The sequence below is a fragment of the Podarcis raffonei genome, chromosome 7 (genome assembly GCF_027172205.1).
Source record: "Podarcis raffonei isolate rPodRaf1 chromosome 7, rPodRaf1.pri, whole genome shotgun sequence".
Lineage (NCBI taxonomy): Eukaryota > Metazoa > Chordata > Lepidosauria > Squamata > Lacertidae > Podarcis > Podarcis raffonei.
Window position 1 is genome coordinate 34,521,193 of NC_070608.1, and position 15,607 is coordinate 34,536,799.

The 15,607-nt window shown below is 44.2% G+C and overlaps 1 protein-coding gene across 11 annotated transcripts in view; it reads right to left on the bottom strand.

Moving 5' to 3' along the window:
* Positions 1-15,607, bottom strand: part of CSPP1 (centrosome and spindle pole associated protein 1) — a 58,243-nt gene that overhangs the window by 27,091 nt on the left and 15,545 nt on the right. For 7 of the 11 annotated variants that reach the window (XM_053395954.1, XM_053395959.1, XM_053395953.1 and 4 more), the window contains 7 exons: positions 13,834-13,935; positions 12,891-13,303; positions 10,807-10,877; positions 9,188-9,281; positions 8,103-8,160; positions 5,630-5,644; positions 4,599-4,789 (listed from right to left, as the gene is read on the bottom strand). In XM_053395954.1, coding sequence (XP_053251929.1) covers positions 4,599-4,789; positions 5,630-5,644; positions 8,103-8,160; positions 9,188-9,281; positions 10,807-10,877; positions 12,891-13,303; positions 13,834-13,935 — 944 coding nt within the window. The remainder of the gene's footprint in view (positions 1-4,598; positions 4,790-5,629; positions 5,645-8,102; positions 8,161-9,187; positions 9,282-10,806; positions 10,878-12,890; positions 13,304-13,833; positions 13,936-15,607) is intronic. The other 4 variants (XM_053395963.1, XM_053395962.1, XM_053395960.1 and 1 more) reach the window with 1 other exon arrangement.

Here is a 15,607-nt window from a genome sequence, read left to right on the forward strand (position 1 = left end):
GGCTGGGTGAGGACCATCGGCTGGGTGAGGACCATCGGCTGGGTGAGGACTGCAGGGCCTGCTCCCTTTCAGGGCCTTTTCCAACTGGCCCAGGGGGCGTGGCCCAGGCCCTCTCTCCCAGCTATAAAGGGACTCCTGCTGCGGGGAAGCCTCGGACCATCGGCTGGGTGAGGACTGCAGGGCCTGCTCCCTTCCAGGGCCTTTTCCAACTGGCCCAGGGGGCGTGGCCCAGGCCCTCTCTCCCAGCTATAAAGGGACTCCTGCTGCGGGGAAGCCTCGGACCATCGGCTGGGTGAGGACTGCAGGGCCTGCTCCCTTCCAGGGCCTTTTCCAACTGGCCCAGGGGGCGTGGCCCAGGCCCTTTTTGGAACAAACTTTTTGGGAAGGGTGGGAAGTGTTCTGCCATTGCTTCCCTGTTCCAGGTGGTTAATGTGCTTTAAAATGTCCTCAAGCAGTCGGTGGCAATTTAAATTTTTATTTCTTTTTTTCCTTTTTTCCTTTGTTGGGGGTGGGTGGGATGGATATTTGGTTGGGGATTAATTTTAGTATAATTGTTCTGTTCTTTTTTGTTGTTGTTGTTTTATTGGTTCTGTATAGTTTGCGTTTTGTTTTTAAGGGGCGGGATCAGGGCTGCCTGGGAGTGGGGCCCCAGCCAACACGATGGCTGGGACAAGTTCCACAGGGGGGGAAGCACTGGGACATCCGATCTCGGTGATCATGGGCAGGAGGCGGAGTTACGCTAAGACCAGATCATGTCATTACCGAGGAGGCAGGTTTAGTCGTTGTCTGAAGACTATCCCTGCCTCCGGGTCTGGCCTTGACCGGATGGATACTGGAATCAACAGGGGAAACCTACATGACCTGAAGGTGTTGCTGTGTAATGCCAGGTCAATGATGAATAAAACCACTGCCATCCACGACCTGATTGTGGATGGAGGATTTGACCTGGCATGTGTGACGGAGACCTGGTTGGAGGAAGCAGATGGGCCTGTCCTTGCCGCTGCTTGCCCACCAGGTTTCTCTTACACACAGCAACCCAGGTCATGTGGGCGGGGAGGGGGGGTTGCAGTGATTTTTAGGAAGTCACTAGCTTGCACCAGGCGTCCTACTGGGAAGATCCAGTTTTCTGAGTGCATGTTCTGGAAGTTGGGCAATAGGGGCAGTACAGGATTCCTTTTGGTGTACCGACCTCCCCGCTGCACCAAGGATTCCCTGTCTGAGCTGCTTCAGGTCGTGGCGGATTTTCTCCTGGAGACACCTAGTTTGGTTGTCCTAGGGGATTTTAACATCCATACCGACACGACCTTACAAGGGGCCGCTCGGGACTTCGTGGAAAGCATGGCCTCCATGGGGCTGTCCCTGAATAAGTTTGGCCCAACTCATAGTCATGGACATGCCTTAGACCTGGTGTTCACCTCTAGTGACGTGGGTGATCTGACACTAAGTAAAAGTGAAACAAAAGAAGTGCCATGGTCAGATCACTTCCTGGTGCAACTGGACTTCTCCGCGACCCTTCCCCTCTGCAGGGAGGTGGGACCAATTCGGATGGTCCGCCCCCGCCACTTAATGGATCCAGATGGTTTCCAGAGAGTGGTAGGGGATGCTTTATCCCATGTTGATGGCCTTTCAGCTGATTCCCTGGTGGCCCGCTGGAATGCGGAGTTAACCAGGGCTATCGACTGTCTGGCTCCGAAGCGCCCTCTCCGATTGCATGGAGCCCGGACAGCCCCGTGGTTTTCTTCGGAGCTGAGGGCGATGAAACAATCGCTGAGACGGCTAGAGCGTCGGTGGCAAAAAACTCACTCCGAATCTGACCGGACACAGGTTAGAGCTCAACTTCGAGCCTACCAAGTGGCGATAGCGACGGCGAAGAAGACTTTCTTCACCGCCTCTATTGCATCTGCAGAAAATAGTAGCAGGAGACTCTTTCAGGTGGTTCGCAATTTAACGGAACCACCTTTACCACCGGGGCCTTGTAAAGACCCCAAGATCTCCTGCAACGATTTTGCAAAGTTTTTTGCAGATAAAATCACTCATATTCGGAAGGAGCTAGACACCACCGTGGGAGCAGGGCTGGGGCGGGAGAGTGCTAGAGCTCTGTCTGGTCAAGTTGCATGGAATCAATTTCAATCCGTTACCCCCGAGGATGTGGACAGGCTGCTTGGACGCGTGAAACCAACCACCTGTCTCCTTGATCCTTGCCCATCCTGGCTAATAAAAGCAAGCCGGGAAGGGCTGGGCGATGGGCTCTGCGGGGTGGTGAATGCTTCCCTCTGTGAGGGAACATTCCCAGATCCGCTGAAAGAAGCGGTCATTAAACCGCTTCTTAAAAAACCATCTTTAGACCCGGCCAGTATGGCCAACTATCGCCCAGTCTCAAATCTTCCATTCTTGGGCAAGGTGATTGAGCGCGTGGTTGCTGAACAACTCCAGGCACGCCTGGAGGATGCGGACCATTTGGATCCCTTCCAATCAGGATTCAGGCCTCATCATGGGACTGAAACTGCCTTGGTCGCGCTGGTTGATGATCTCCGGCGAGCTAGGGACAAAGGTGAGAGTTGTTTCCTGGTTCTGCTGGATCTCTCAGCGGCCTTTGATACAATCGACCATAACATCCTTCTGGACCGTCTAGAGGGGCTGGGAGCTGGGGGCACTGTTATGCAGTGGTTTCGCTCCTTCCTCCTGGGCCGTGTTCAGAAAGTGGTGGTGGGGGATGAGTGTTCAGACCCCTGGGCCCTCACTTGCGGGGTGCCTCAGGGTTCCGTCCTCTCCCCCATGCTTTTTAACATCTATATGAAGCCACTGGGAGAGATCATCAGGGGGTTTGGACTGGGTGTCCATCAATATGCAGATGATACCCAGCTCTACCTGTCTTTCAAATCAGAACCAGTGAAGGCGGTGAAGGTCCTGTGTGAGTGCCTGGAGGCAGTTGGAGGATGGATGGCGGCTAATGGATTGAGGTTGAATCCTGACAAGACAGAAGTACTGTTTTTGGGGGACAGGGGGCGGGCTGGTGTGGAGGACTCCCTGGTCCTGAATGGGGTAACTGTGCCCCTGAAGGACCAGGTGCGCAGCCTGGGAGTCATTTTGGACTCACAGCTGTCCATGGAGGCGCAGGTCAATTCTGTGTCCAGGGCAGCTGTCTACCAACTCCACCTGGTACGCAGGCTGAGACCCTACCTGCCCGCGGACTGTCTCGCCAGAGTGGTGCATGCTCTGGTTATCTCCCGCTTGGACTACTGCAATGCGCTCTACGTGGGGCTACCTTTGAAGGTGACTCGGAAACTACAACTAATCCAGAATGCGGCAGCTAGACTGGTGACTGGGGGCGGCCGCCGAGACCATATAACACCGGTCTTGAAAGACCTACATTGGCTCCCAGTACGTTTCCGAGCACAATTCAAAGTGCTGGTGTTGACCTTTAAAGCCCTAAACGGCCTCGGCCCAGTATACCTGAAGGAGCGTCTCCACCCCCATCGTTCTGCCCGGATGCTGAGGTCCAGCGCCGAGGGCCTTCTGGCGGTTCCCTCATTGCGAGAAGCAAAGCTACAGGGAACCAGGCAGAGGGCCTTCTCGGTAGTGGCGCCTGCCCTGTGGAACGCCCTCCCATCAGATGTCAAAGCGATAAATAACTACCTGACATTCAGAAGGCATCTTAAGGCAGCCCTGTTCAGGGAAGTTTTTAATCTGTGATATTTTAGTGTATTTTTGGTTTCTATGGAAGCCGCCCAGAGTGGCTGGGGAAACCCAGCCAGATGGGCGGGGTACAAATAATAAATTATTATTATTATTATTATTATAAATAGGTACCACTTCGGCGGGAAGGTAAACGGTGTTTCCGTGTGCTGCTCTGGTTCGCCAGAAGCGGTTTAGTCACGCTGGCCACATGACCCGGAAGCTTTACGCCGGCTCCCTCGGCCAATAAAACGAGATGAGCGCCGCAACCCCAGAGTCGGTCATGACTGGACCTAATGGTCAGGGGTCCCTTTACCTTTAGGACCAAATATCCACCCCACAGTGTCTTTGTATATGATACTTATATAGCGCTATGCATTTATAGCTGTTACACAGTTGTTTCAGAAGATTTAAAATATATTTCACTCAGTGCTTCCAGTTGTAGCCAAATATTTAGCTGCTTGAAAAATGACACCTCCCCATAGCATGCCTACTGCAATATGAAGTAGTGCATGGAAAATGACACTGTGAGCTTCTACTGGATGGTGCCTCTAATAAAAACCAACCATCTCTATTCCATGCCTGTGGAATGGTAGTGACATAAAATACCATGTATTTTTAATGCACTTTTTGCTCTTTTCAGAAACCTGATGCTTGATTGATCTGATGACTGGGCAGGAGGTGATTTGCATTCCCATCAGAACACTGGGCTGCTGCCCAGCACTTTGTCTACTTAATGTTTTTCCCCTTTTGCAGCTGCCACCAAAATTGATTGGAACTTTGGGGATGGGGGGAGAAACCACTTTGGGGGTGATGCAGATCACGTTCCTGGCTTGAGGGTTAGCCACCCTTGCCACAGACTTAGATACGTCACCTGTACCCAAACATCAGACAATGGCAAAGAAAACACTACAGAAAGTCACCTGGGAGCCAACATTTCTCCAAGAGTAGTGGACAACCCTCTGTGGAACTCTTCATTCACAGGTGAGATAGGAGGTGCAGATATGGAGGTAGGTCCAGGTGTAGGAGTTTGAAATGCTGGTCTTGGTCTTTCTGGTGGTATTCTCTCCTCAGATATTCGTGGTGTTAATCCCAATTCTTTCAGCCGGTTAGGCTATGGAAAAAAGTTGATTTATTATTTAGGTTATTAGGGTGCTCAAACTAGTTAAGTACTATGAACCATTTCAGAAAATAACATTTTCCAAAAGCAATGTAGTGCTTTAAATATCACATTTAAGAACCCACTGAAATTTTAGTATAAAATTATTTTTCGCAAAGTAACTGTCATGCTAAACGTTTAGTTGAACATGCTAGTAAAAAAGATAATTGATAATCAACACTTGTGTTAATCTTAGAAAATTTGGAAACAGCTATTTCAAAGAACAAGCAACGTACTATAGCATTTAATCTAAAGGAGAAAAATATTGAAACATGCCCAATAAACATTTCTAAAAAAACATTAGCTATTAAGAAACACCACCAAATTATGTTTTTTAGAATATTCATTATATTAGACAAGATCTTATTAATGCTTTTTTTTTTTGCTTTTCATTTTAAAAACACCGCAATATAGTATACTCTATAACTCTGCTAAATAAAAATGTTTATTGACGGTTGGAAGAGGATACGAAAGAAAAAAAGGTGGTATCATGCACTTAATTCAAAAAGCATGTAGGTTTCAAAACTATGCCGCTAACTACTCCATGGTTTCCCCAACAGCTACTGTGTAACTTGTTACTGAGCACGTTTAAAACCTTACTCTGAAAACTAATGTAACATGAAAGGTCTCAGAGAGATTTGTGAAGATTGATTTCCTATTGAATTTCTGTATCACCATGTTTATGGCCAGAAAAATGCTGATAGCTCTGGAACCCCACATGCCTGAAGTGGGCACTATACACCCATCTAGGTAGAACAGTTGTTGACAAAAATAGCAATATGTTTAAATGTTTACCTTTTCTTCACTTAGCTGCAAGACAGCATATACAATATTGTTAGTACAATGCAAGTGTGGACTACACCCAATTTCTAATAGATTTTTAATTGCAAATGTTGTTGCCTGATACAAGGAGAGTTGTCTTGTGGAATGCCTTGTAGCATTCTTTGGTCGGAAACCAAGGGGGAATCCTGAGCACTAGCAGTTGTTTCCCTCTTTGGGCAAGTTTTTCAGACTGCTTTTTGGACCTAGATGAATCTGGAGACTGGGAAAGGGCACTGTTTTTAAGGGGCAGAAATAAAGGCCTAAGCAAACAAACCCCCTGTATCCCTGCCAGATATCCAGGTATATAACAATTACTCTGTTTCTAACCAGGGGCCTCTTGTATCATATGCCTGCACTTGTTCCTCTTAGCTAAAGCTCTACATATACAGTGGTACCTCAGGTTACATACGCTTCAGGTTACATACACTTCAGGTTACACACTCCACTAACCCAGAAATATTACCTCGGGTTAAGAACTTTGCTTCAGGATGAGAACAGAAATCGTGCTCCGGCAGTGCGGCAGCAGCAGGAGGCCCCATTAGCTAAAGTGGTGCTTCAGGTTAAGAACAATTTCAGATTAAGAACGTACCTCCGAAAGGAATTAAGTACTTAACCCAAGGTACCACTGTACTCCCATACTGAGCTATGTTGATTCTCAGAAGTCGGAGGCACATTGAAACGTATTTATATTTCCCCCCCATAATCTCTTTTCTAGGGCTTAGCCCAGACCACATAGTTATACCAGAAGGAAAACTTTTAAAAGCAGCAGAATAATTTAAATAGATGGAAAGTACTGCCAACTTTCAGTCACCTAATACAATGTTGATGCTTATACCCAGCCCCAGTTATTCTTTTAACAAGGTATTAACATTTACTAGACCTTCTTTCATAGTGTCTTCTGAGGTTACATGTTCCACTGAGTGCCCTGCCACAACAAATTCCCCAAAGCAATCGTTGTGTGTCCTGTGTGCAAAAATAGTTGGGTCCTCTGCCCCTTGTTCACATAGAAAGTATGACTGACAGTTCAGGACCTGTCTAGACACTGACCCTTCCTTTAGAAAGACCCCTTGACCCTTATTTAACTCTTCATTAGCACTTGGCCCACAATCCAATTTCACCCCATCCAACACACCTGAAAGGTTTGTGGATAGCTTTGCTGAGGTGGGGTTGCTTGGAGGTTTTTTTATGGGGGGGGAACTAGCCTCCACTTCACAATGGGATTGAGGACATCTGGGAGTGATGTAACACGGCATTGTTCAAAAAGTGCTGCCTGCAACAGTCACTAGTTGAGCATGAAAACCTCTGCTTCCCACCAGCTTCAGATACTAGGCTGTTCAGAAACAGCTTCTTAGCTTAAGCAGGAAGTATTCGGCAGGCCTTTATGTGGTTCGATAATTCTTGGATTATCAGCCTAGGAAAACCATAATATACTGAAATCCTGCACAAGTGGAACAACTTCAGAAACCCGTGAAAAGAGGCTCTGTGGACAGCAGGATTATTTTCACCAAATCCTTTGACAGATTTACATAAGATGAGTATCTTCTGCCAAGAGACTGTGTCAACTTACACTAACAATGTTCAAGTGTCACAATAAGCCATAGTATATGTCTTGCACTTGCACATTCCCCCCTCTCCACCTCCTTCATGGCCAGGAGAGGAACTTCGAAAGCTTTTTTTGTTTTGTTTTCCTTAAACAAAGTGGCTTATCATTTCGTCAAAAATAGGGATCAGGGCTGACCCAAACTAAAGTTAGTTTTAACAAGGCAACTTTCTAACTCATGGTTTGTAGTCAGCTTGTTTTGAAACTGATCATAGTTCATTGCAAAAAACAATTCCCTGCTTTGGATAAAATAACAAGCCGTGTTTAAGGGAAACCAGTAGTAAAGACTCCAAAGTTACCTTTCCAGCTGCTTGTCAGGGGAGGGGGAAATGTGCAAGCCCAGGGCTTACTGTGGCATAGGCACATCATGTTAAGTCATGATTTATCATGGCACAAATGCATCCAGTGTGGAGTACCTATAAAGTTAACTCTCCTTGCTTACAAAGAGGCACTGCCATCTGGCTTTTGTTCCAGTCAGTTACTTGCCCCAAAACAAAGGCTTTCCATTTTTATATCAAAGTCTAGGAAGCAACTTAAAGAGTCCTAAAGAGTCCTCAAATCACGTTTGCAATGTTGTACAACAGGTGTGGAGAACTGGGTGCCCATTCCCATGTACCTGGTTTTCCCCTTCTCAATTTTATCTTCACAACAGCCCTGTGAGGTAGGTTAGGCTGATAGACCGTGACTTGCCCAAGGTCACCCAGTGAGCTTCATGGCCATGTGGGAATTTGAACCCTATACTTTCAGGTTACAGTTCAACACTCTAACCACTGCACCACATTGACACAGATACATCTTAAAACAGTTAGCTAAACCTGAGAAGACTTGAACATTAAAATTCCTCACCTTCTTCTCGGGGTCTACAACTCCAGATGCAGCAACTGGGAGCTCAAGCTCTTTTTCACTATCAAAGAAATCCACACAAACAAACACAAAACGAAAGGACAGAAATATAACATTTGTATCTCAAACTTTCTCAAAGGAACAATGGGTGGCATACAATGGATCCTTTCACTTTATCATCAGAACAAGCCTGAGAGTTAGGCTGATTTAAGAAGCAGAGTTTTAACCAAGGCCACTTAGTGAGTTTCATGCCCAAGCTGGGATTTGAACCCATGCCTCTCTGGATCTCTCATAACAGAACAGTTAAAATAACTCATTTATGCTTTAATTTAATAATCTTTTCCTAATAGTCAAACATATAAGTTTTTGAAGAACCAGTAGGAACTTGTTTCAGATTACACTGGTCTAGTGATTAGTCAACCATCTCCCTCATTATATTTCCCATGCGGATTCCTTCCTACTTTCCATTACATATATGTGAAACAATCTTCAAGGGACACATACTGAAATGAAGGGGGAGGAACCAAGGTTGAGGCTTCTGTTCTGCCTCCCATTACAGTGGTACCTTGGGTTACAGACGCGTCAGGTTACAGACTCCGCTAACCCAGAAATAGTACCTCGGGTTAAGAACTTTGCTTCAGGATGAGAACAGAAATTGTGCGGCGGCAGCGCAGTGGCAGCGGGAGGCCCCATTAGCTAAAGTGGTACCTCAGGTTAAAAACAGTTTCAGGTTAAGAATGGACCTCCGGAACGAATTAAGTTCTTAACCTGAGATACCACTGTACAACTAAGAGGTACCTTAAGCTTCTATACAGAGTTAGGTTTCCATAAGCAGAAATGACCAGACAAAAATCATCCCTGTTTCCTTATCCTTGCATTAATTACCATTCTGAAGATGCAATAGGACATGCTTTCAAGAGATAAGAAAGCAATTTGGGAGGAAAAATGAAACTTTTATGATTTAAATATCAATACATTGTCCCAAGCTGTTAGTAATAAAAAGATTTTCCCTTCATATTTCTCACAAAGTTTTCAATACTTATCACTCATCAATTTGAATTATTGTTAGTTCAGTAGCTTCTGGTTACCGTCTCTTATTTCTTTGTTGCTCTGCAATTTGTTCCATCAGTTCTCGCCTATATTGCTCTTTTCTTCTCTGGATAAGCTCTCTGTCTTGACCACCTAAAAATGAAGATAGAAGCTAAAATATGTACAACTTGCTCTTCTAGTATCATAGATACATAGATTCTGCTAAAATTGTGCCATAAACACAGCAGAACTCTATCACCTGCAGCAATTCCACTACTCCTAAAATCACTACTTCCAAGGAAATGCATTTTCCAAACCTCTTTCCCCTGTTCTCCTACTTTGACAACAAAAATGAACTATAGATCTCTTCCTGCCTTGGGCACAATCCAGATGAATAAGCACAAATCCCACTGAACAGCATTGTGCCGAAGAATATTTTGCACTCTATAGTTTGCAACCAAGGCTAAAATCCTAATCACATTGAATTTAATAGTATTTATTTCTCAGTAGATGTGGCAGCTCAAACCATTTTCACATTAGTGTCAAAGTTGGAGAAGCAGGTGAACAATTGTCAGAGTGAAGCAACTACAAAAGAATGTAGTCATGCCTTCACCGGGAGGCACTTAAGCTTGAGAGAAAAGAAAACGTAAGAGATCCAATTGCAAACCCCCCACATGGCTTAGCCCTTGAACTGTAATTCCAGGCAGAAGGCCTTCTCGGTAGTGGCGCCTGTCCTGTGGAACGCCCTCCCATCAGATGTCAAGGAAGATGTCAGGGAACTGCCATCGGAACTAGAGGAGGAGGCAAGGCCCCACAACGATGCTGGAGAGGGGCCAAGCAGGGAGAGAGGCAAGTCTCCTGTTGGGGAAGAAAATCAGTGCTACACCAGGGATAGAGGGGGGCCAATGGGGGAAGCAGAGAGCAGGCTCCGGGACTCTTCACTGGACACCAGCAGGGAGAGCACAGGTCCTCCGCTACCCACGCCCTCCCTGCGCAGAAGACTTCCACGCAGGGAGAGTAGGAGGAGACTGGGCGTCAAACAACTTTTATGTTGGAAAAGGTTTAAGAAACGCCCACTGACGGATTCTGCCAGCGACTGAACAGCCACGGAGTGGATGGCTGTCCAGCGAGAAATGGTTTAACCAGCCAACCTAGCCCAGAGCAGCGGCTATTTACGCACAAGCAACCCCTAAAGCCATTACAGAAATAAACAACTATCTGAAGTTTAGAAGACATCTGAAGGCAGCCCTGTTTAGGGAAGTTTTTACTGCTTGATGTTTAATCGTGTTTTTAATATTCTGTTGGGAGCCACCCAGAGTGGCTGGGGAAATGAGCCAGATGAGTGGGTTATAAATAATAAATTATTATTAGTTATTAATATTTATTTATTATTTGTTATTTAATTATTTTGTTGGTGCTCCATTTCAGAAACAGCAATTTATTAAAGTGCTAGAACACGGCCATTTTTCTTCAGCTTTGTATTAAAATGTTTTCAGGACAGGAACAGGAGAGTGAAACATTTCTTCTAACTTTGTACTCTGGGATTTTTACAATCTCTAACCTTTATAAGTTACTTTACCTAAAATCCCAATAAAAGGTATAACATATTATGGCAGTTATCACAACACAACTTCTCCCGGTAGGTAGATTATACATACATACATACATACATACATACCAATGATTAGTCCTGTTGCATATGGGACACTGCCAGCAGCAGCTTGTGCTTGCTCATTAGTGCCTTGGCTTCTGACATGAGAAAGAAGTAGATAATAGGCCAATCAAAACAAACTACATTTAGTATGCAATCCTCCTGTCAAAAAACTCTAGTTCAGGGCAAGGCAAGTTGCCCCTAGCAACTCATTGGTTATCGAAAGAATCCAAACCTTAATTTAAGTTTGCATCCCTAAGGATTGCAGATAGGTCAAAATAAGCAACTGCAAAGGTTTCTAATGTGATTCCCAGGGCACATTACCCGACCATAAGGAGAAAATACAGTCGTACCTCGTTTTGCGACTGGGATCTGTTCCAGAGCCCTGACCACTAGCTGAAAAGGATACATGGCAAAGGGCCGAGTCTGCACACATGCGCGGAGCGGTTTGCACTTCTGCACATGTGCGAAGCACGATTTAGTGCTTCTGCGCATGCATGAGTAGCAAACCCAGAAGTAACTCATTCCAGTACTTCCGGGTTTGCTGCGGAGGTTCACCGGAATGGACGCTAGACAAGGCGGACGTTCACGGAGGTATTACTATATCAAAAAGGAATGCACATTAAAGTCATGTGCTTGTAACTGCTAAGCTGAATCATGGATTTAGGGAAAATCTCTTATATGATAGCCACTGCATAACACCTATGTATTTTTACCTTTTCAAACTGTGATATCTTTTGGCAATTTTGCTTCTGATCAAAGAGAAGAAATCGCTCTTTTTAGCCCAATGAAACTGACCATTTTAGAAAAGATGGAAAACTAATGAAGAAGTTGAGGTGTCAGTAATTGCCAGAAACAGAGGTTTCTCACAGGTGTTTGCTGCAAGGTGGTAGGAATTTGGGGCCCTCATCTATGCTAAAGCACTGGACATCCAGATAACAAAAATCCTGCCTTCTCAGAAAGTAATTGTAGACTGTTTTAAAAAACAACACATTTCTCATAACTGAGATTTATGTCACTCTGACTACATAACCCACAGAGGTAGTACAGTTGTCAGAGCTTATAGGAAAATGGCCAAGAATCGGAGTGAGATGAAGTCACAGACATGTGTGGATTCTAGGATTGATGTCCATTGCATATTTATATTCTCCCCTCCCTTTCAAAACTGCTGCACAGCTGCACCCAGGATAGAAATGCAGACTTAGTATGGTAGAACATAATGCTCTACTCTAAATGCACAATCACATGCAGTAGTTGAACTGAACTGAAGTAATGGTATTAAAGGTAAAGGTAAAGGTACCCCTGCCCGTAGAGTCTTGACAGACTCTAGGGTTGTGCACTCATCTCACTCTAGAGGCCGGGAGCCAGCGCTGTCCACAGACACTTCCGGGTCACATGGCCAGCGTGACGAAGCTGCTCTGGCGAACCGGCACTGGAGCAGCACAAAGAAACGCCGTTTACCTTCCCGCTATAAAGCGGTACCTATTTATCTACTTGCACTTAAGGGTGCTTTCGAACTGCTAGGTGGGCAGGAGCTGGGACCGAACGACAGGAGCTCACCCCGCCGCGGGGATTCGAACCGCCGACCATGCGACCGGCAAGTCCTAGGCGCTGAGGTTTTACCCACAGCGCCACCTGCGTCCCCAGGTATTACCACACCATATTCCAGTGCCAGCCTTAGCTAAAAAAATGAAGTTTACAAACATCCTTCTTCTGGGCTGGAGGTGGTTTGTTTCACTCAATTAACATATGGATAGAGACAGAAAAGGGAGACGGATCTATTTCTGTAATTTGCCAAACAGTGTGCGCCTGTTTTGCACAATAAAGGAAAGGTGATGCTAAATGCATCATCAGCAGTCAGGTGTTCTTAAGGGTATTAATAGCAGACTGAGGAGTTGCTATGAATGAGCACAAACAAGAACTGTTCTTTCAAGTTTGGTAACGGGTTACGGGAAGATTTTCAGAAGGGCCACACCATTCTTTTTCTCTTCAGTACAATCCCAACAAAAATAGGACACCCTCATATTGGCTATTAGTTCTTATAAAAACCACAGAGTGACAGAAAGGTGTCATGTCTAGTTTGGCCCAAAGTGCCAGGAAGTTAAAGTTACCTTTGAGCATGAAAGACCCTCAGTGGCTTTCTGTCATAGTCGCTTTCATATCGAAATCTAGGGTCCATTTCATCATCTATTTCAGGATCATGACCTTCATCAAACCTGTGATGCCTTCTAGAAAAGGTCTCAGGTCTGCTATCCAGTCTTTGGTGCTTTCTGTTGGAAATGTTCAATACTTCATCAAGTTGTTTGTGTAACAGGGTGTCCCCATGTCCAACGTCATTCTTTGGTTTGTGGTGTTGATCTACTGATTGTCTCTTGTCTGACAGCTCTTCAAAGGTATCTGTAGAAGTGCAAGCATCTTTCTTGAAGAATTCTTCATCTCTTATTGGTGGCTGTAATGCTGGGGTATGTAATGCTGGCTGGGATCTGGTGACAGCAATGCCTTTTTTATTTGTGTCTGTGTCATGCTGTTAACACAAAGACAAACATTTTTAAAGCTAAACACAAAGGAAGCCGTTCATCATTTCAATTTTAATAAGCCGTTTCAATGCCAACCCAGAAAAGCAGGCTTTAAATTAGGCTGCATAATGTTACTACCACTTATTAAATGGCAATATTGCAGTGCGTACTGTAGTGAATATCAGAATTGATGTTGTATTTTAACTGACTAAAATAAATACATAAATGCAAAGAAAGCAGGATGACACGATGGGCCACATCTTCACTGCAACTGGGTATTTTTATCCACCCCACCCCCCATTTTCATAGAGCTAAAAAAAGGGAAAGAAGGTAACAAGGGCAGTGTTAAGGAATGTGACACATGCAGCACCTTCCAAATAAAATCTTAAGAGTAAAAGCAGGATTAATTTTATATTTCAACAAGCTATAAATATCAGCCTGCCCATACCGTGCCATGCCCAGAATAATTCTAAATTTAAAGTCTAAGTAATGGGTTTGTGAACAGTGAAAGAGTCGAGAATCTCTGTCTGTGGTTTACCTCTGCGTGCTTCTTCCCTACTCTTCTTAACCTTTCATTCCAGTCTTCTCTTTCCCTGAGATACTGATTGTATTCTTTGTTTCTTTCAAGTCTTAACCTGTCCTAGAACAGATATTGGAAAGCATATTGGATCTACAAAAGGTTTTAAACACCACAGACACAGGATGATAATAAAATGATGCTTCTTATACTGTTTACAACGTTTTATTAGTACAGTAGTACATATGAAACTCTGGCTTAGAAAGAAGGTGTTGCAAAAGAACTTTGGGTTTTCATGAACGTTTCTCTTTTATTTTTGTATTAGTTCCTGTTTCAAATATGCTAAACTTTGATATCTTCTAGCATGTAAGCTTATGAGACTTCAATTTAAGCAAAGCCAAAACTTCATTTTCTTTTTAAAAACTTAAAAGTACCAAGAGATCAATAAAAATACTAAAACACAGTCAATGGTATGCTAATGCACACTGTACAACAGTATTTGATTTTATATCTCACATTTTATTGTAAATAAGCTTACTGTTGTTGATTTTATATCTTATGATTGGAAAATAAACAAGTAGGGTTTGTTTGTTTTTTAAAAAAGCTTCCAAAAACATCTGAATCCCAAGTGATCCTCCAACTAGAACTAAGGAACATGATTTGGCATTAATACTGGAGAGTAATAAATTAAATAGTCCTTACTTTGTTTAGCTGTAAAGAAATAAAATCAATATGACTAAGAACCAGAGTGAGGAACGTTTTCCCTAAAAAAGTTACAGCTTGATCATTTCCATTTAACTAGATTGGTAGTCTATTGGAGAAGGGACCTATCCTCTCATAATTTTTAGGCATGTGGATGATGCTACAGAAATAATAGTACAGAGAGCTCCGAAATACAGACAATTTGTTTGGGTGACATGCGTAACTAAATCTGCAAGGTGAAAATTAACCAGTTAATATGAAACAGTATGTGGAGGTTTCTTCCTTAGAGCAGGAGAATAAACTAGAGCTTCTCTTTATGAGGAGTACCCAATATCTGGCATTCTCACCATCTGTTAAATGTCAAAAGGCCAAGTATCCAAGAGGACTTTGTGGATGATATATGGTATAAGACAATCCACAGAAACAATACAAATGAAGATAAATATTTTGCACAACAGATGTACTAATATTTATCTCAATTTTCAGAGTGCTGGTGCTTATAACCAGCAATCTTAGAAGTAAGAGGGAGGTGCCAACAGGAACAGGGAGAGAACGCCCAAAATAACTCAATAAGAACTGAGTTTATTCAGGAGCTACAGAATGGTGTTGAGAGGGAAAGACAGAAAACAAGGGTTTGGGGGGTGAGGAAATGGAATGGAGTGTCCTGAAAAAGAGCATTCCGCAATGCAACATTTTGTCGCAAGTTCCATCTCTAAAAAAAAGTTCCAATCTGACAGAGGCTCAAAAAAGATTTTATTTCTGGACTGAAATCAAAGCAGCATTCTAACTGATTTGATCAGTTGTACAGAACCCACCCAGGAGGGTGGGTAGGGACAGTGGAGGGGGCAAGGCATGGCAGCTAGTCTAGCGACACATCCATACCACCACCCTGCGCTTACTCCTCCCCACCCATTTTTGTTCTTTCTTTATTAATTGTTCCTTCTTTTCTTTTTTAAGCCACTCCTCCCCCTGCATCGCCATCCCCTGGTTCCAACATGAAGGAGAATTTGTTATGCTGGCTCCAGGCCGAAATACAGACAGGGCCCTATCCTGCAGCATCTCTGAACAAATGCCTCCATCTTATCCATTCCTC